The 22,073-nt window shown below is 41.3% G+C and overlaps 1 protein-coding gene across 2 annotated transcripts in view; it reads left to right on the forward strand.

The window, feature by feature from the left end:
* The first annotated feature begins 1,927 nt into the window (after positions 1 to 1,927).
* Positions 1,928 to 22,073, forward strand: part of TRIM8 (tripartite motif containing 8) — a 74,073-nt gene continuing 53,927 nt past the window's right edge. For both annotated transcript variants that reach the window (XM_018553422.1, XM_018553423.1), the window contains exon 1: positions 1,928 to 2,536. In XM_018553422.1, coding sequence (XP_018408924.1) covers positions 1,967 to 2,536 — 570 coding nt within the window. In that variant the 5' untranslated portion in view covers positions 1,928 to 1,966. The remainder of the gene's footprint in view (positions 2,537 to 22,073) is intronic.

The raw sequence follows: 22,073 nt of genomic DNA on the forward strand, positions 1-22,073 counted from the left end.
CACTGAGGTAAAAGCACGTTCTGTTTACCTTACTGTGCATGAGGACATTACTCTGAGCCTGACGCAGCGCTCTCAGCTCCCTAGGCTGGCGGCCAGGAAGCGCGCACCCGCACAGAGCCCTGACGGAACTGAAAGTAAAGACAGGGGTCGCTGCTGAGCCGTGCTTCCAGCGCCCGGTCCTTCTCATTGCAAGGACAGGAGAAAGAAAGCCGTGACGCAGGTAGAGCAAGCGAAGGGGCGGAGCCTGCTGCGAGTCAGTCTGCTGCCTGAGAGCTCCGCTCTTTCTACAGACAGGCTAAGGCGGTGACACAGGTTCGAACCCCATCCCGGTAGATCTAATTTGCCCCTAGCCTGGGGGGTGGGGGCACATCAAGACTTCCCTGGCATCTCAGAGGGGCCCCGCCGGCTTCTGCGATCGTTTGGAGGAAGCTGCGATCTGGAAGCGGAGGCGCGTTCATGATCGGATGAGGGTCTCTGTGCGTGTGTGACTCGGGGCATTTAAATATAGGAGACTAGAAGAAGGCTACAGACAGGAAACAGATGTGGATCACCGTTGAAGACCTAACAAGGGAAGCACAATTGCTGGGACTAATGACGGTTTTGTCATCATCTTTATGGAGAAATAATACTGATTAATGGTGATCAGCTTTCCTATCCTGACATTGCAAGGACCATAAAAGACTTTATTTTTTACAGATCTCATTTTTTTTTAATGTAAGAAAACAAAAAAATAGCTAATTTCTGGCAATCAAAAAAAACAACAACAAAAACCCAGAATATCTGCTGACAAAAAAATAAATAATCTAGAAGAATCTCACCAATACAGTATCGATTCCGGTAGATCAATCAAGAGAGGTGGTGTGTGTTCTTCTTTTTTTTTTCCTACGTCTGCATGATCAACTTATCCTAAATATTTTTTATGAAATAATAATATATTTTTTATTTATGACCCAGCTGTTGGTGAGGGGGTTTGTAGTCCTTTGACTGTGCTCCTGCGCTCAGTTGTTGCTCGGTTGAAAACAGTGACTTGAAAATATTTTTTCTTTCTTTTTTTCAATTAAAAGGAAAAAAAAAAAGGGCGAAGTGTTAAAGATACTTTTTTTTTTATATACGATCGGGGGAAAAAATACTATATTTTATTAAAACAGATTAAAGAATCAAGATGGCTGATCATTGTAGCTATGTTTTTATTTTAATTTGATCTGGCCAGTAGATTCTGCAGGACCATTTTCAAGTTGCCTTGATTGAGCTGAATTGATCTTTTAAAAAAAAAGAAATAGGTAGACATCTGAATCCTTTAAATAGATTTTTTTTTTTGTTCACATGGTGGATGTTAGCAGTTGATGACAGCAGAACCTGCTTAAATTTTTTTGAATTTCCCTTTAAATTCAATGTGTTAATTTCCTAGGTCTCCCTGCTTGGCCCCACTGTCAGTGCCCTTGCCGATTCAGTGCAAAATCTGAAATACCTTTCATGTCAGGAGGGGGGAGAGAGAGAGAGCGAGAGAAGGGGGAGGGCTGTGATTAGCTGTTAAGAAATTCCTTTTCAGTTTGATCAAGGCATGCACAGCCTAATCTACTGATTTCCACCCCAGCTTGCTTTTTTTTTCTCTGTTTATTTTTGCAGATTTTTTTTTCTTTTCTGTCCATTCCGGTTTGAGAGAGGTAAGGAATAAATGCCTTCGTAGACTTTCATGATCGGATTACATCTTTTTTTTTTTTCCCCCTCCCATAAACAGATTGTATCGTTAACGACTTCATCATTTTTCACTGGCTGAATTTTTTTTTTCCTCTTTAATGATCTGGGTTAAAGGATTTAATATATAATTTTGATTAGATATAATTAACCGTTTAGCTATTGAGATCTATTTTAAGACAAAGACATTTATTGGTGGTGCCTAGTCTGTCGTTTTGGGTTCCGTAAAACCAAGAACGTGATCTACGTTACCTACGTGGCCTAGTTGGAGATGGCGGAAAATTGGAAAAACTGCTTTGAAGAGGAGCTGATATGTCCCATTTGTCTGCATGTCTTCATTGAGCCTGTACAGCTTCCTTGCAAGCACAATTTCTGCAGAGGGTGCATCAGCGAGGCCTGGGCAAAAGAGACTGGTCTAGTCCGATGCCCGGAGTGCAACCAGGCCTACAACCAGAAGCCCAACTTGGAAAAGAACCTTAAGCTCACAAACATTGTGGAAAAATTTAATTGCCTCAATGTAGATAAGCCACCCTCCATCCTGCACTGTGTGTTCTGTCGAAGGGGACCTCCACTTCCTGCCCAGAAGATCTGCTTGAGATGTGAAGCGCCCTGCTGCCAGTCCCACGTGCAGACCCACCTACAGCAGCCCTCCACTGCTCGAGGGCACCTCCTAGTGGAAGCTGAAGACGTCAGGGCCTGGAGCTGTCCACAACACAATGCTTATCGACTGTACCACTGTGAAGCTGAGCAGGTGGCGGTGTGCCAGTTTTGCTGTTATTATAGTGGTGCCCATCAAGGACATTCTGTGTGTGATGTAGAGATCAGAAGGAATGAAATCAGGGTAAGTGACTCTCCTATTATTCTCTGGTTTATGTCCTGCTGGGCACTGACTTTTAAGGGGTGGGGACTTCAGACGCATCGTAATGATTTGGGGCGTCTGATAACTTTTTTTTGCCCAAGGAGCAATCAGCGGCCAATCAGGTTTTAGCACCCTGACTGAGAGAATTTACTCAAGCTGAGGTTGTTGACTGCACCTGGGGTCACGTGTCTGAAAGGAGACATGTTTGTGTTGTCCTCACAACCAATCCCATTCTTACTAGTTTGTAGTAGAAAACTAGAATATTTGGGTCCATATAGCCTCTTTGGACAACACAAAGACTTCTTTCACATCATTTTAAGGTACATAGTTCTCTGTGGCACCTAATAAAATCGGATGTCTATATATTGGTCAATTGTTCAGCTGTTTAAAAGAAAAAAAAAATATTGTTGAGAAGCTGGCATTGCTTATTTGTGGCACAGGGACCCAGGTTGTTGACACACCTTTCCTGGTGCAGTATCTCCTGATGCTTTCCAGCAAGAGAAATAAGATTAGGGTCAGGTTAAAGGACTCTTGCTGCATTTAAAAAATGAGGGCCTCCCTGCAAGCAAGCAATTTATACTTACATGTTCCATTACCTGCCCCAACGAGTTCCACTGAGTTGAAGAGAAAAGTGGCTGAAAGATTAACAGCTTGACTCGCACTTCCGGGAGTGTTGGTCCCCCGCTGTGGCTTTATTTGCCGACCCCTTTGTCATTACTTTGTCCTGTAGTGACATAGGGGGTCGGTGGATGAAAACTCAGAGCACAATGCAGGGCTAGGCATCCAACATACCTGGAAGTGTGCCCAATGCTGACATTTTTTCTGTAACTCCTTTAACCCAGTGGAATTGGGTGGCACAGGCAGCGGGGCAGGTCCAGTATTGTTTGCTTCCAGGGAGGACTTCTCTTCCGCCTTTAAAAACAGTGACAGTCACTTCAAGTGTTAAAGCTTAGATTGGGGTTAGGGGTTCAGATTAGGGGGCCGGGGTTAGTGTTATAGATTAGGTTACAGGGTTAGATAAAGTGTTAGGAATAAAACTGCATGGGTGAATGATCATTTGACTAGAGAAGAAAAGACTGCATGGGTGAATGATCATTTGACTAGAGAAGAAAAGAATAAGTACAAATACTTACCTTATTCCTCGTTCCCGCAGGCTTCCTCCGCTCCATGTGAGCGGTCCCCCATAGCTGCTACCCTTCACTGTTCAGCCAGTTGCAGCTCTCTGATGTCTTCATGTACAATGCAGGACCAGCAGTCTTGCATTGTATGGGAGGATGGTGAGGGATGGCTCACACAATGGAGAAGGGTGACTGGGGAATGAGGAAGAAGGTAAGTATTTCAACTTATTCCTTCTCCCCTCAGCTAGATCAGGGGGAACCCAACTGTATTAGCAGCTCAGAGTTAGGCTTTAGTGGTTAGATTAAAGGAAACCCATAATTGGAGAGATACAATTGGCGATCCCTTGTTTAGGAAATGCTACCTGCCTGTTATGCTCATCCATTGATTTCAATAGTTTTGTATTCTCCCAACTTTTATACTGGTCCTGGGCCAGTGGATTTGAAAGTACTGAAACCTTTTGATTCAGCCATGAAACTAACATTTTCAGGCATGCCTAGTTTCAGCACCATCCATACTTCCATGACACAGGTTTGCTTTTTAGGGTTTGAATGAGGGGGCAGTTCACTTTTATGGTCGGTCCTAAAGGTGTGGGTGGGCTTTTTTTTTTTTGCACTTACTACCAGTTACCAAATACAACTGGTATATCCAAAACAATGTGGATTCCACTTACATCAGCTCAGGCCTCTGACCAAAGTGCCAGGAAGTGGAAATATCTAATTTAGCTTTTTGTAACGTTTTTATTTGCACGGCATCTTATTTTTCCTTTTCTTGCTGTGTTTTGCCAGGTCATCTACTGTGTATAAAACTAAAGAAGGGAATGTTTAGTGCATCATGAGCATTTTATAAATGTTTATTAACACAAGCTTGTATGGCTTCCAGCTAGCCTTGAACTAAAAGTAGAAGCGACTTAGGCTTGCCTTTAGGGATGGGTCTAATTTGCTTCTGGTAATTGCTTGTATTGCAGTTGAGGCATTTATATGTTTCTTTCAGTTTTGCTGTAAAACCTTTCTGAATTGGCACAGGGGAAGCCAGCAATCATTTGTCTTGTTGACGTTCATTAGATCGCCAGGCATACTGCTACTATGGTCACTTGTCTTTCTTTGCCTTTTGAGGATAATTGTGACCCATAGGCAGCACAAATTTTACATGTGACACAGCTAATGGATTCTAGAGAATCTCTGGCATTAATAATAGATGGTGTTATTTTCGCCATAGTGGTGGGAGTATACTGTACGTTTTCCTGTGAATAAGTCGGGATTTAATGTTGCTGGACTAGGGTTATCAGATTTCAGTGGGTTGACAATGCCATGATTCAGAGTTCATCAAGGAGATCATTGGCCTCCAATCTCTGGCAATAAAAAAATACTTTTTACAATTTTGTTTATTAGGCAAATGATGTTCATATTGTATACAAGTTAACTCATCTCTTGAACCAGACAGGCAGAATATCATATTGTCTTTCCCCTCCGTTGACAGTTTTGACATGCCAAGTAGGAGGATTAATTCACATGTACAATATGTGTTGGAGACAAAAGCTTTTTTCACATAAAGGTTTGTTGTTTTTGAGAAACTGCAGTTACAATATGTTATGACTCTTAAAGGAGAACTATGAGGTGAGTGCTTTTCACTCACCTCATAGTTCTAGACGACCTGTGACAATGAGACTGTCACAGGTCGGCTCAGTAGATCGGGAGGTGAGCGAACACATACCGGCGTTCGCTCACCTCTCGATCCTGTCACGGCTCTCTGCTGTGACAGGGGAGGGGCTGGATTCCCCCCTCCCCGCTAGCGCTGACTGGCGGAACGGACGGGGGAGGGGGCGGGTACAGCTGGCTCTGCCTTTAGATAGACAGAGCCAGCTGTCAGTCACGCAGCTGGGCGGATCCCGGCACAATTGTCGGGATCCGCTTCAGCTGCGGCGTCTCAGTATACCGTGAGCAGCTGCTACAGCTCATGGTATACTGAGCCTAGGGTGGCGGGAGGACGCTAGTTTGTGTCCTCCCGTTACCCTAAGGAGAACTATGGGGAAAAGACTTAACCCCATAGTTCTCCTTTTAATGTCTTTATTCCAACATTGCTTAGTGGACTTCTTTAGTAAATTACAATAGCTGGTTAATGAAACCAACTTTGTATAATAGGATATCATTTTACATGTTCTAAACTATAATTGGTTTTCACATGCCCTGTGTTACACTGGCCAGTTAAAATCCAGTTTTATTTAATGACCAGACATGTGACTGCTTGGACATGTGTGTTACCATGAGACCGAGTCATCCAGGCACACTGCCAGGATTCATTTGTGGAGATAGCTTATTGTAGAGCATATGTAAAGATTGCGGTTGGGTTTCATTTAGATTTTAGCCAACTAGAACTAGATTTCAGTAGAACCTTGTCATTGTCAGATTGTGATATCCAAAATACAAAGGCATTTCTTTGGACAAGCTTAGTCTTATTGATCAGTAATGTTGCTGATTTTGGCAAGCTTACATGTGCTTCTAAAATATGCCTGTTAGAGTGGTTTGCTGGAATATCTGAAATCCTTACATTGGTTTATCTAGGGAGGGGACACATGCTGGTCCACAAAACTCAACTCGTTTTATTTATAATATTGACAAGTAATATGTATGGGTCTCTCTCTCTTTTACTTTATATCTTCCTTTATATCTTCATTCTGCGACTGCACCTGTGTTTATATTTTTGGCTGTGCTGCCCTGGTCTATTTTTGCCCAATTCTCTTGAAAGGGATTTTGTCACCAAGCAAACAATTTTTGTGAAAAGCCTGACACTGAAGCACAGATTTCCCAACATATGTTCAGTATACTAGTTTTAGGGTGTTGAGGATGAGTATTTAAGGTCAACTGTACCAAGAGTAGATATTCTAGTTCTGTATAACTCTGGTAAGCTGAATCACATGTAGGCTTCTTAAATTTCTACAAAACTACCCTGACAAGCTATTCCCATAAGAATTATCAGTTCTGCCCAACCACTGTGGTCAATTTAAAACCAAATTTTGGTGTCACACTTCCATGATAGATTTCCTGTCATGCCAAATAAATGGGTAATTGAAGAGCCAAGCTGTAGGTGACACTTTTATTAAGGTCTTGTGGGAGCCATAACAGCATCATGCTACCTCGAGGCAATCTTACCAACATATGAGAGATATAAGAAGTCAGAAGATGATTCCACTCATTCCCTAGATTCCCTGTTTTCAGTGAGGTTGGCCTTCAAAGAAGTCTAATTTACGTTTGCACTCATCGGTTGGTTAATATACATGTTTTTTTAATTTTTTTATTTCCTACATCACTTTGGTGTGTATTAGTTGGTGAAGTAGTAACCAAGACCAACTTCCAGACCGGGAGCTAGACAACCATATGATCAAGGAATAGTTATCCATTAATTCATTCCCAATAAATTAGCAAATTGTTTTAAGTCACATGGCTATCTTGCCTCCCAAGCAGAGCTGTCTAGAATGTGGCCTTGGTTTGGCCTTTCCCAAGTGTGGTTTTTTAGAAGCTCCCCTGTACACCAAGGATGACGGCTGATGATACTATGACAGGTTTTGGTTTGATTTAATATTGGCAAATGTTTGCCCTGGTTTGGGGTTATGCATTTGGATTTCTAGAAAATTAGTGCATTTTACATGAGCCCTGATTTTCACTCTATTGTGCTGCATCCTATCCACTGAAACTCTCAGTGTGTAGTATATTGTTACCTTACTTCCTGAACATCTGCAGTTTTCAAGGGTCTGACGTTCTTGGCAAGACTTTTCTGAATAAATGTTCCTTTGCATTCTGTCACTTATTTACTCCATAGCAAATTATTATTTTTGATTTATATAGTGCCATCAATGTCATGGTAACACCCATGTCAAAGCTGACACGTCTTCTTGAACGAGGACATAAGGGAACCATAATGATTATTGTGTAGCATGCATAAACAATTAACCCCTAGTTAGAACTTTGCTTAAAAGTATTTGTTGTCTACCAGGTAGAGTGTGTTTTTTTTTCTTAAAGTTAACATGGGGCAGACATTTTTTTTTTAATGTAGTTTTAGATACAGTGGGTAAAGATAAGAACATGTCAGGTTGATATTTTTGCATTTGTCCCCATTTGAAAGGTTTTTTCCTCGATCCCTTCAGAAGATGTTACGGTAATAAGATGTACAAAAGATTAAGGAAAAAAAATTAAAATTTACTTTTTTTTAAAAAACGTTGAAAGGCCTCCCACTTTACATGCACACAGTTATAATACACATTCACACATACATATATACAAAGAAAGCATTTTTTCAACTGACAATATAAATGACACAAACATCTGTGTTTCAGTTACTTGGTGATTTTATGCTACTTTTGGGGTTTTTCTGGCTACTTTTTTATCCCCACCGACTGAAAGAAAACGTTCTAGGAAAAACACTGGTGTATATCTTTAGCAGTGCATAGTAACAGCTGTGAAAAGTGGGCCACATACCCCAAATTGTTTAAAATAAGAGCTGGCAAACTAATCAGATGCAAATCGCTGACAGTTGGAATCTGATGGAGCCAGTTCAGACACTTTGATAAATGAGTTGCACTGGAACAAACAATGGGGAGGGAGCTTTCATTCTCTAGTCTACCCTGGGCACATGAAAACTAGTTGGTTGCGCTCTCATGTTTCTTTGAACTGCCACTATAGTGGGTCCAAGCTTGCACAGCATGTTTTTATTTCAACAGCCTTGGTTCATGTTTACCAGTGACGGCTTCCATTATTTCACAATATTCCAATGCATGCAGGTTTGGGGAAAGTTTAGAAACTACTAGGAATGTCTGGGAACTTTCATGATTGTTATAAATAAACTTCATCAGAATTGAGTTGTAATATCTCATTTCTAATTGTATTTTATGCTTGGGCTTCCTTGCTTGCCTTCCTTATGTCTTTTTATTAGTATTTCTTTGGTCCAGTTATTTAGCTTGTTTGAATTATTTGTAAAGCTAAACTCCAGACCATCAGCTAATGCAGGTATTAATGCATTGTCAATTGTAACTGGTATAGATACTTGAATTTGACATGATTTTAACCTATGTTATTCCCCTGTATAGAAATTTTTAGACTGTGAGAGGGAGGAGCAGCGTTGTTAGCTAGTCAGGTGTCATACATGGCCATGTGCAGTCAAGGAACATGCTGACAGGAGAAAGCTTAAAATGTAGCAGTCTGTTGCTGTTCACTGTCATATCACAGTTTGCAGGTGACCTAGCTGTCCCAATATGTAAATCCAGTCACTATAATCGCATGTAAGCTCTAACAATGGCTTTCATTAAACTCAGGAATTGCATCTTAAAAATACATTTTGGTTAATAGTTAAGGTACTTGAATGTATCTTATTTGTGTATCACTCGGCTGTAGGTCCTCAAATCATCTCTGAAATGGTGTTGACACTGTCTTCCTTCTGGAGGGTGGCTACTTTTGTTCCCCATGGTCCCTATGTTTGTTGTAAAGTAGTCACCTCGCCAAGCTCGCTCCTGTGATGGACAACAATTTCATGTTTAGTTTACTAATTTGTATTGAGATTGTAGTCCATCATGGGAGTGAGCTTGAACCAGTGACTACTTTACAACAAACATAGGGACCATGGGGAACAAAAGTAGCCACCCTCCAGAAGGAAGGACAGTGTCAGCACCAATTCAGAGATGATGTGAGGATTACAGCTGAGTGATGCACAAATAAGATACCTTTTTGTTAATAGCATACTTGAATGCATTTTAAGATTTAACTCACAAGTTTAGTGTCACTTTAAAAGAATACCGGGTGATTCTTCTATGAAGGTTCTTGTTCAGGCACTTCCTGTTTTAGTTGTCGCTCTCAGGAAACCCACCCCAAGAAGTGCCATGAAGTCATCGCTACAATGAGTGCATATAGACAGGAAGTGGTTGAAACAGGCTGTGGACGACCGGCTGCACTGAGATGCAACAAAGGATACAAAAAGTAAAAATGGGTATTTTATTACAAAACATGGCAGTTGTTTATAATACAGTGTTTTAGTTTATTTTCTTTTACTATGTAAAAGTCTTAGCTAGTTGAATTAGTTATCAAGATATACTATAATAGAGCAGGGATCATTCATTGGCTCTTCACTGTTTTCATTCATTGAATTCTCAGACATGGAGATCTTTAGGTCTGTAAGGGTAACTCTTATCAGTACACATATCACATAGGCCAATCCCATACCCAATATTTTTATAATCTGTAGCAATAAGAAGGTATCAAGTTTTAAGGGTCAGCCCTCCTAGAACTTGTATTTCAGTTTTTGGTAGAGGGAGGACAGTGTAATAACTTTCTGGATTATTTTATCCCTTGGGTATTCGGCTTTTGGGGTGTATAGGTATTGATAAATTCTGTATTAATAAATGTATTTTTAATACTACTAATGTGAGTACCTGAGCTTAACTTTGCATTAGCCTCTTGTAATCCTCTATAGAACAGCACCCAGACTTGGAGAGGGAGGAACAGGACTGGGGGCTAGTTAGGGGAGCTACATGCAAATATGTTTTCTATGGAACATGCTGATATTAGTAGTGGCTAAAGTGAACAGAAGGTTGACCTTATTAGTTTGCTGCTCTTTCACTGTCCAGTCAGCAGGCTGGGGGTGGAGACGGTACACCACTATATTAACTGTCTTCCACCTGGTTATGTAAGTGCCTTTTGTAAATCCTCCAGAGTTCTTCAGAAATAAAAAAACAAAAACCACTGGGTGTTTCAGATCAATGGTGTTTTTATTAAAAACAGAAATGTCAAATTTGGAAGGACTGACCTTTTTAACATGAGCAGATGAGTCAGCCTGAGTGTGTGCATATCGAAGTACATGTGATGTGGCTATATATGCCACAGGGCAGGTAACTTTAATCGTGTAAAAAACTTTACAATCTTGGCTGCTCTGCATTTGAACCAATTAATGAATTGTTCCAGGATCCAGGTAATTTCATAGATGATCTGCTGAAGTCCTGTTTTCTTGTCATTGGATGGTATAGTGGAAAAATAAGATTCCCCATACCTAGACTTGGAAGTCCCTGGATCTCCAGAGTTCTAGGGCAAAATTCTTCTTTTCCCAGAAAGGTGACTCAAGTTCCAGGAATATGACCCCGTTCACTTCTTAGAACAATTATAGGCTTTTTTTCTTTGGTCAGAGTAATAATTCCAGTTGAACTTTTGGCTTTGTTCTATGTAATTCACTGGATAAATGGCCTGTGAATCTTTGTGCTGGAAGCAGTTTCAGTTTTGGATTCTTCTCTGTTCCCACACAGCTGTTTACATTCGTGTGAAAATAACAGCTAAGTTGAATTTTGGTACAGCTAGTAAGTTTTATTCTTGCTTTCAATTCCTGCTTTGTTTTAATAGACTAATCTTGGATTTGAAACATAATTCTACTCCGCCTCTCATTTGCTGTTGTACAGATGCATGCTTCCAGATCAGTTATGGTATAGAGTTTAAAATTGGCTTCAAGTGTATGTCCAGTCAAATCCTTTGTACTTGCTAGATGCTTAGCATTGGCAGGGGATGCCCAATTATCGAAGGTAGGTAACTTTAGAATTAGGGGATTTTGATTACCTTGCTCGGCCGGAGGCTAATGAAAACAATATTGGTCACAACATATGTTACTTCGATGTTAAGTAAGGAGTCGGTTGCTGTTAAAGCCCATTCAAAAAGGATTAAACCATTAATGATTAGCATATGATTACATTTTGATAAGTGAGTGAAACTGGCTTGCTGCGGCTTCCTGCATTTAGCTAATCCCTTTGACATTAAAATGATCTCTCATTGATTCATCCAACCCACACACAGAGTGTTTTTTATGTTGTAATAGAGCTCATGGGGGTTATACAGAGGGGACTTCTGACTGGATAGGTGCCGTGTCCAATCCGGTAGAGTCCATATGCACACTCCAACAGGCTCAGTGCCTCCTATGGCCCATACCATGTCTTAGTCCAAGATTTCACAGCTGCAGCTGGGCTGACTTCTAAGCGATCATTAAATGAAGAGAAAAAGTTACAGCCTATCGTAGTGCTAACTAAAATTTCAGAAGTCACAAATGCTCTGTCATTAATTATTAAACCTTCAGTCCCTAAATCTGGATTTTTGCTAAACTAGAATCCCTATTTGACAGTAACCAGCCAGTCTTTGATTAAATGTGTTCAACATTTATCAACATGGTGGTGATAGTAGTTTAGTAGAGAGTGTTGAATTTGACAACTCAACTTAAGGAATCGCAGCAAGTCCTTCCTGCAACTCCTGCTGTTTGATTATTTGACTCTTCTGAATGTACCCGCCATATATCCTCCCAGCATTCCTTATGATATCAGTCTATTGATAAAATATGTTCATTTGTCTGCCTGAAAGTCCAAACACTAAATGAGTTTGGGTAAGCCAACAACAGGACTACATGGATGCTCTCCAGTGCTAGGCTGCGGAGCACTGGCAGCCATCTTGTGAGCTGAGCCATCTTTAGAAGAATGTGGCTTATATAGCTAGTTTAGACCTCTATTATATTGTCTGGACAGGCAGTTCCAGCTATTATTTTACTATATCTGAATAGAGAAGAAGCTAAAGATTGGTGTTCTCTGTCCAACTCCATCTTCTCCAAGTTGAATTGATGTCACTGTGGGGCCAAAGGCTATGACATCTGTTTCATTGTGCGGTTATATGAAGCTCAACTCCTAAAGGCTAGGTTACATGAGAATTAAATTTACACAGTACTTTCCTGTACAGTACTTTGCACATGAGTGTAATATTAAATTAATGGCACATTGTAGATGACTAATGTTTCTCTGCATAATGCTGTTACCTGTTTTGCACACGGACACAATTCTATACACACTTATTTTGATTGATTGTTTTTCATGACACACATATTAGAACATATGATGGTGGACCTATCTTTGAAATTAACAATTTATATTAATCCATTAACGGCTTCTTGATTGGCCGGGAAGCCGGCTCCATGCTACCTCATCATAAGGTGTAATGACTCGCTGCCGGCTTCCTGATACCAGAAGAATCGTGCTAGGTATCAGAGCATTTGGCCGAATACTCGCCCAAATACTCTGCATCGGAACCGATACTAGTATCGGTGCATCCCTAATAATTACAACTGATAAAGAGAAACAAGATTTCTTAAAACACTAGTGTATCTATAGTAAAACGGGTTTTCTAGTTTTGTATAGCGTATGGAATGGTCATAACCTCTGTCAGTCTTTTTTCTTTTGTCTTGTCCTCTCTCTCCCATTGGGGAAATTTCTTTTATCTTTGTCTCAGAGACAAAACAGGAAGTGAAAGGAAATCTCTTTAAAGAAAGGGAAATTCCCTCTTAGATAATGGTCACTGCAACACATGTTCCTATTATAAGATTAATGCCTATTTCCGGTTTCAGTGAAAAGTATAAAAAGGCAGAATCTCCCCAACAGGGACACAGACAGCACCTGAGAAAGGCGCTAACCTTTCCCCACTCTACCCAGCACTGAAAAGAAAACCAAAAAGTTTAGTTTTACTTTGAGATACACTAATCTGCTAAAAAACATTTAGGGGTTCATGCTTGTCCATTTTGCTGCAGTAAAATACATGAATTTTACTGCATAAATGTACATTTGAAGTACAAATCCCATTCTTTCCTATGTCGCCGGTTTACACACAGTATATGTACTGCAGCTTAGAGTTCTTTTAATGGGAAACTATAAGAATCCATTTACACCTGTATGCGTGCATTACTGTGCGTGGCAATGCATGCACATAGGTGTAAATAGGCCCTCCAAAAGACTAATGATCCTTTTAAAATGCTGGGAAACATGTTAAGCATTTTAAATGCATTCATAAAAATGTTAAGGAAACCTGCTTATCACTGTATAAAAACTATATAGGAGCAAAAACACCTTTTTTTTTTTTCCCTTTCCTTTATTTAATGTGGATTTACATGCAGAGGAAAACCATTCTCATATGAACTAACCCAAAGGCTTCATGTCCCCCAGTGTTATTTTAGTCCCCTTTCATATGGGCGTCCAACTGTCAGTTTTTCAGGCGGATCTGATTGGATGCCCAATGCTAATCTGCAGGGAGCCAGGTCTCAACGGACGGGCGTTTGTTTTCCCCCCTGGTTAACCCCGACTTCGGCCAGATCCAGAAAAACAAACGGATCAGAGTTCTGCTTTGACGGACTGGATCAGGGGGTAACCTGATTTAAAAGGACACACATCCGATTCCCTATAGACCAACATGCGGTCCGGTCATTTCAGCTTTTTCCTCCATCACAAGAGTAGGAAAAAACTGAACAGACACGGATGTCAACATGGTGACATCTGATCTGTACTGCTCCAATCAGGAGGGGATCCCTGCACAGATCCCCTCCTGATCATCCCGTGGGAAAGGGGCCCTCAATCATTTCTTCCTGCTATAGGGAACATACAAACCAATCCACCTCCCCCCTCAAAAAATTAGGTTAAAAAAATGCCATGCTTCCCATGCTGTGTGTTTGAAATCCTGCAAAAATGTACTCCTGCAGTGAGCTCGATTGCATTCACATGGAATTTTGAGTGTCCTGCCTTCCCGGAGGCAATTGAGGAAACGGGGGCTATATTTATGTGGTAATATGGGTTATATGGTAAGTATATTTTTTAGCTTTTTTTTTGTGTCGGCTTTATTTTTGAGGGATTTGTTTGCGAATGGGAGACTGCCATTAAAGTGGACCTTCCATTTTCACAGAAGGTCTTCTTTAGGATCTTAGCTATGTGGTAATACAGGGTAATAATGGCTTCATATTGAAAGTTTTTACATAGTAGAAAGCATGACTATTGATAGAAAAGCAACGGGTGTTCTTTGGTGTTTTTAGGGGCACTTGCTGTTGCCTGTATCCTAATGCTCATGGACATGAAGCCAGTGTGAGGCGAAAGTCTTTTTAGCATGCCGTCTGTTTCTTTATTCCTTAAAAGCCAGGGGAGCTTTCTACCCTGTGGAGATATTTGATTGGAGATTGACATTAGCATTCTCTGTACAGCTGACATTGTGTGAAAAGTATCACGCTTGTGTAACATGCAAAACAAACTGTGGTGCTCTGTGTCTTGTATGTATAGTATTATTTCTTCCCCCTCCCTCTCAGAAGCCCCATTGAGAAGTAAACGTGGTTATAAATAGTCTTCAGAAATTGTCTTTTGATGTAAAGGCTTTTTTTCGTACTGGAATGCTTTGACCTGGTGTTTTATATATTGAAAAGACTACATATTATAGCCAATAATGCAGTTTGTTCTCATGCCAGTTTGTTTCTGTACTCTGAAAATGTATCACATTAAGTATTTTGGCTCTTAGTTAGTGGTGTAGGATCGGGGGTAGCAGAGGTTATTGTACCCAAGGCCTTTGATTTCAGAAAAGAGGTGGATGTGACCAGGCCTTTACCTGTGGTGTATAGGAGGATGTGACCAGGCCTCTGCTCGTGAGGTAGAAGAGGATGGGACCAGGCCACTGCTCGTTGGGGAAAGGAGGATGTAACCAGGCCACTGCTTGTAGGGGAGAGCAGGATTTAGGCATAGGAAAGAGGAGGATGTAACCAGACCTCTGAGCATGAAGGAGAGGAGGATGTAACCAAGCTTCTGCTCATGGGGGAGAAGAGGATGTAACCAGGCCTTTGCTCATGGGGGATAGGGAAATGTAACCAGGCCTCTGCTCGTGGGGGATACAACCAGGCCTTTGCTCAGCAGAGAAAGAGGGATATAACCAGGCCTCTGCTCATGGGGAAGAGAGGAATGTAGCTAGGCCTCTGCTTGTAGGGAAGAGGGGAACTTAACCAGGCCTCTGCTTGTGGGGGAGAGAGGGATGTAACCAGGCCTCTGCTTGTGGGGGAGAGGGGGATGTAACTAGTCATGTCCATGTACTCCCACTATCACTTTACACAAGTGTGTGGGTTAATTGCTTTTCTTAGAAGAAAGGGGATACAGTGCTAAAGTAAGAGGATGATAGGCATGTTAGCTGTGGTTAAGCTCCACCCAAAATGTTTTTTTGTTTTGAACAGAGTGAGAAAAAGTGATAGAACAACTGTTGAGTTTTTATTGGTAGTCTATGTCCAATTTAGGGGTATTCCCCTCACTTTGCAGTAAAAATGGGGGAAGGGTTGGAACCTGAATGGAGTTCATATTACTGGAGACGTTTTGTGCTATCACAAAATCAGGCAATGAGGTGACATTTCCAATTATCTTGAGCATGTTCTACTGCTTTTAGCACAGGGATGTGATCCCTGGCTTCAGAAGATTGCACATTGACTTCTAGATTGGAAAGGCCGCCTCCTGGATTTAGAATGACTTTATCCACACTGGCTTTAGCAGTTGGCTGCCAGTGTCCCTGACTGGCTGGGTTCTTGTGCAGCCCATCCAACATGACCCACTCCATAAGGTACTGGTTACTCTACTCCTGAACTTTCTATCTTTCTATTTGCAAATGGTCACTGAGAAACATTCAGGAGCAGAGTGTTTTTACTTTATGAAGTAGGTCATGTTGGGTACTGCAGTCAGGATGACATTTGGGGCAAAATACAAAATACAATACTAAGGCTCCGTTCACACCAGGGTGCTTGCGGATCAGCACGGTTTCCGTGCGGATTTTAAAAGGGCGGTTTTGGGTGTTATTTCATTTCAGCTCTGAAAGCAGTATGGAAAGCGCGGCAAAAAAGGGTCAAGGAGCAATTCGGGTGGGAGGCGGTTTGGATCGCGCGGAGTCGCATGAAGGTCCCCATAGCAATGTATGGGATTGTAAATGTCGGCGGATCTGTGCGGCCGAACCGCCCTGGTGAACGGGGCCTACCTGTGTAAAGCTGATTTCATAGCAATGTGTTGCAAAATCGCCTGCTCTACTTCATATTGCCTTAACGCACAATCCAGTTTTGCAGTGCCTCTCATTTTAAATGCAATACACCTCAACACAAACATGTGTTTTCAAAGAATCATAATCCACAGATGTTGGGCCCATCCATAATGAACAGACTGCCTTAATGTGACGCACAATAATGTACAAAATAACGTATGCGGCAACACACCAGGCATGAAGTGGGCCTAAAAAAGCTGTTCTGTGTGTTTCAGTCTGAAGCAACTTGTTGAAATCTCAGTGCATCAGGGCAGAGAAAGAGCAAACAATCTTATTTTCAGTAATGTACGAAGGACATTGAAGCTATGGGACAGTTGTATTTACATGTTTATTGAAATTGTGTATGAGCGAGATATTTACATCACTGTGGATTAGCTGCAGGCAAAATATATTGACCTTCTGCATTTTACTTATGTACAAGAAACACAGAGCGTGGCAGATTCTACTCCATGTAGGTTGGCTTAATAGCAGGAATTTTAACACAGGAAATTTCATTTGTGAGATGGAAGGAAGCTGAAAGAGTTGCTTAGCAGAGGCCTTGCAGATCAAGCAGTGGAAATTCTTCTCTCTAAGCAAAACAAGCTACACTGTACAGCTGCGTTTCAGTTAACCCTGTCTAAACAAAGGATATGGCCCGGGTTGTGTCAGTGTCTTATCGGTGGAGAGCACACAAAAACAATGCCGCCTTTGTCTCTGTGCTAATGTTTTCTAGAGCAAGATGTCGCTTGCCATTTTTATGCTTCCAGTAGCAGGTTTTAACTGGTTTTTAAAGGCACACTGTTGATCGTTATGTTTAATTTGTGCTAATTTACTTTCCATTTGCTAATGAACTTTCCATTTGAAATGGTTTGCATTGTTTTTAGTTTGCTGTTAATGTTCTATAATGAATGCCGTCCTAGGAGCTGCCTGTTCAATATGATCAGTGCCATCTTGAAACTGTCCTTACAATTTTGTATGAGCAGTGCCACATAGGGAGCTATTCTCACAATTTCCTATGATCAATGCCACATTGGGAACTATTCTCACAATTTCCTATGAGCAGTGCCACATTGGGAGCTATTCTCACAATTCCCTATGATCAATGCACCATTGGGAGCTATTTTCACAATTCACTATGAGCAGTGCCACATTGAGAGCTATCATTACATTTCCCTATGAGGAGTGGCACATTGGGAGCTATTCTTACAATTCCCTATGGTCAGTAATTCATTGTGAGCTACTCTTACAATTCCTATGATCAGTTAAACATCGGGAATTATCCTCACAATTCCATATGATCAGTGCAACATTGGCAGCTATCCTCACTTTTCCCCATGATCAGTGCCACAATGTCCTATGATCGGTGCCACATTGGGAGCTGTCCTCACCATTCCCTATGATCAGTGCCACATTGGGAGCTGTCCTTTAGCATACCTTATAATCAGTGCCATAATGGAAGCGGTCCGTGCAATTCCCTATGGTCAGTCTCTTCCTTTTGTCCCCTTTTTATAAAGTGTGGTAGATATTAACTTATCATCTATTCAATAGCAGGGTTGAATGGGGAATGTTTGTGCCTTGTATTGCAGTGTTCACTTTGAGCTTATTAACTGTCTCCAGTCTCCTTTACTATAATCTCCAATCTCAACTAAATACCAGGGTGGTCATATTCCTATTATTGTACTTTAACCCAAAAGTGAGATTATAGTGAAGAGCGAAAATGTGAGTGAAGAGCTGGACAGCCTCAGTGTATGGCCATACCATAGCTGCTGAAATGCTTTCATGCTCTGTCTTCCAATCCTCCAGATAATAAACCAAATGGAGCTGCTGCATTAAAGAGGATCAGAAGCCGTAGGTCACATTCATTGTTAAAAAGTGCAAAGCAATGCCTTTGATGGACCTTTTAAGTGTGTTAAACATCAGGGAGCATTCATCTTTGCCCAACAGTCCAACACCTCAATTTTTGATGAATGTGAATATGAGGCCTCTAACTAGTTAGAATCCTACGATCACAAGATAAAACATAACATAATAACTTGGTTAACACAGATTTGGATTAAAACATGTATGGGACTAAACCTGTAACACCGTTTATAGCAAGCCTGGCTTCAAGGAAGTTATATCATTTTAACGGCATGTAAGTGCAGTAATGTGTAAGTTTAATACTTTATTATTACATCTCACAGAAATCACAGTACTCTCCTGACCAAGACATTAACTTCCTTTTTTCAACAAGGTTACCACAGTCTTTGCCATATCCAGGTCCAGCATTGATTTCCTGGCCCATGGATGACACAGTCAATATACAATTGTAAGCAAACGTTTGAGCCTCATGTGCTGAAATATGCTTGTAAGAAATAGAAAGTGCCAGATATACTGTAGAAAACAAAATGTCTACTTCAATCTCTCAGGAAAAGCAATAATTAGTAGGCAAATTGTAACCAGAATAATAGTGATACAAGAACAACAAGGTTATTCTTTTAAGTTTAAAGTTTATAACCTCCGGTATTGGTGTCAGTAACTGCAATAATAACCCCCTAACATTGGTGTCAGTGACTGCGATAACCTCCAACATTGGTGTCAGTGACTGCAATAATAACCTCAACATTGTTACCAGTGATTGTAATACCGTATTTGCCAGCATATAAAGGGGACTGGGCGTATAAGACGACCCCCTAATTTTACAGTTTAAACATAGGTTTTGGGCTATACTCGCCGTATAAGACGAGTATAGCCCAAAATAATGTTTAAATGCACCCACTAATCTGTCAGCCCGCTGGATGTGCGGTAATACTGTATGTACGGTAGCTTTGGCTACATACAGTATACCGCACGGAGCCAATCACGGCAAGCGATGTATTCTATTAATGAATACAAAGCCTGCTCGGATTGGCAGAGGTTGTGTACATCGCTCGCCGTGATTGGCTCAGCGCGGTATACTGTATGTAGCCGAAGCTACCGTACGTACAGTATTACCACATCTATCCAGATTAGATTGTATACCCGGCGTATAAGACGACCCCTGATTTTCAGGGGATGTTTTTAAGTCGTCTTTTACGCCGGCAAATACGGTAATAATGGTGTCAGTGACTCCAATAATAACCCCAGCCACCCTCCTGCAGGGATCCCAACCTGAAAGAAGCACTTTCAGGGAGGTGTCCTTCTCATTTACGGGAGGTGCTCCCCCCCCATCCACAGAGGAGAGGTTAGGGGGGGCTGGGAGAGAGCACCCCCCTGAAATGATGGCAGATAGCACAGGAAGCAATAGCTTCTTTGCTATCTGCAGGCTTTCTTTTTTTTGTATTCTGACAGTTGCAGTCGTCAGAAAAAAAAAAAAAAAAGGCATACGATTGCATAGCTAGATTCCTATTGGCTATTGCACTTTGCAATAGCCAATAGGAAACTAGGTAATGCACCCGCCCACTGCTGCTTTCAATCAGCAGAAGAGGACCTGATAGAAAAATTCAGGTCCCCCTCTGCTGATTGACAGCAGCAGTGGGCGGGTGCATTAGCTAGTTTGCTATTGGCTATTGCAAAGTGCAATAGCCAATAGGAATCTAGCTATGCAATCGTATGCCTTTTTTTTTCTTTTCTGACTGACGGTCGGGCCGCGGCTCCCGATGTCAGAAAAGAGGAAAAAAAACGATCGCAGGGAAAGGTTTAATCTGCTTGATAGAGCAGATTAAACCTTTCCGGGAGAAAATGTTTCTCTCCCGGGCGGCCGGGAGACTCCCGGAGCTTCCGGGAGAGTTGAGATGTCTGCTCCTGGAACTGTCATTTTAATTGTCAAACAGGAGATCACTCCACCTGACTGAGGGAAAACAAGTGCAGTAAGCAAAGTGTTCCAGCCCAGAAACACTTTGCCTCAGGTGGTCTGGGAGGGGGAGTTATGGGTCGTCCCTGTATCTATGCCCCAGGGCCTGCTGTCCTCAAGTTAAAACTGCAGGATCCCGACGGGTCTCGCATGCCACCTCACAGCAGTACGCATGCCAGCTTTGGCACGCATGCTGTATGTTGCCAACCCCTGGTATATTGTGTCACACCAGGAATTTATTCCTGCAGACTTGTAAAGTTACTGATAGGTTCGCTTTAAGGTTCGAGCTTTACAAAGAGTCATGCTGAGTACATTGTTGCAAAACATTTTAAAATAAATTTATGTCCCTAATTTTTGAAAACAATACGGTGGCTGCAATAAATCATGCACAACTGAGGTAAATCATCTACACTAAAGGACTTGAGCCTAATCCAAATGCACCCCCAGGCATGATTGAAATCTTTGTGGGAAAAAGTACAATTGCTATTGTAAATCACAAGCAAACATGAAGCAGCCTAAATTGTTGAGAAAAAGTTCAATGTTCATGGGGAAAAAAATGGTGTTACTTATTTTAAAGGACACACGTCCTTAAAAACGATTGCGCTGGAATGATGGTGACCAATTCTTTGTCAACCTCTCCTAATATGCTTTTTTTGTCTTATTTTGAATAATCGAGGCCCTAATGTTGTTTTTTATGTAATTGCTTGAAAGTCTTTGAAATCGCAGTCAGTTACTGAAGTATGTCAGGACAAACGCACTGACCTTTGGCTACATTTCCTGGGAGATAAATGACATCAGCATAGTCTGGTGTGCTTCTATGTGGCTCGGCCCCTGATGGCCACTTTCCCAAAGCCTGTCACTGCTGCGTATCGTTGAGGTATGTTTTCAATTAGTAATATTACAGATGCTGCTAGACTAAATATTAAACTGGTAGGAAGAATTTATGTCTTTAATTGTAATTTCTTTTATTGGAAGAGCTGGCGTATGTGCTGTGTGTGCTTCGTAGAGTCAGCAAAGATTAAGACGCCGCTGGAATTTGTATAGATTTTAAAAGTGGTCAGGTTATACATCACAAAAAGATTGCAACAGTGCAAAAAGTAGGATCCAAAAGTTTTTTTATAACAGTTTAATAATCTATTTAAAGCTGAACTCTAGGCCGATGAAAAAGACACAAATGAATGCAGCTCGGTGATCATTAATACATCATTAAATTAATAATGCAAGCAGTGCAAGTACCTGAATCTGACCTGGTATTAGCCTCTTGCACTCCCTGCCCAGCGAGGCTGGATTGTCAGTGGAAGAAGCAGCCCTAGAAGACAATCAGTTCATGTGCTGACAAGAAGCATGCTGATAAGAGGAGAAAGTAGACTGCTGACTGCTCAAGGAACCCCAAGCAACCTCTGGAGGACCCCCAATGGTTCCACTCAACCCTGGTTATGAATGGCTGGTCAAATGTCTACATCACAGTCCTATAGATACATTATAGGGTAAGTTTGATCAGAAGTCAGTTAATCTACCAATAGAAAGTGGATTGTGAATGGAAAGCAGAGCACTGTGAGGAAACGCATACAGCCATGGGGAGATACAAAATGGCTGCATTATTTCCTCCTAGTCAGCCCTAAGAAAAAAAAATGTCAATGCTAAGCCTTCACTGGAATGCTTTCTAAAAATTGATTGCCCTTCTTGGCGTTTTGTCCATTTCAGCACAAAATGACATTGTTTCTGCCTAATTTCTGTCATTGCT

Source organism: Nanorana parkeri, unplaced genomic scaffold (genome assembly GCF_000935625.1).
Source record: "Nanorana parkeri isolate BGI_ZX_2015 unplaced genomic scaffold, ASM93562v1 scaffold119, whole genome shotgun sequence".
NCBI classification, from domain to species: Eukaryota; Metazoa; Chordata; class Amphibia; order Anura; family Dicroglossidae; genus Nanorana; species Nanorana parkeri.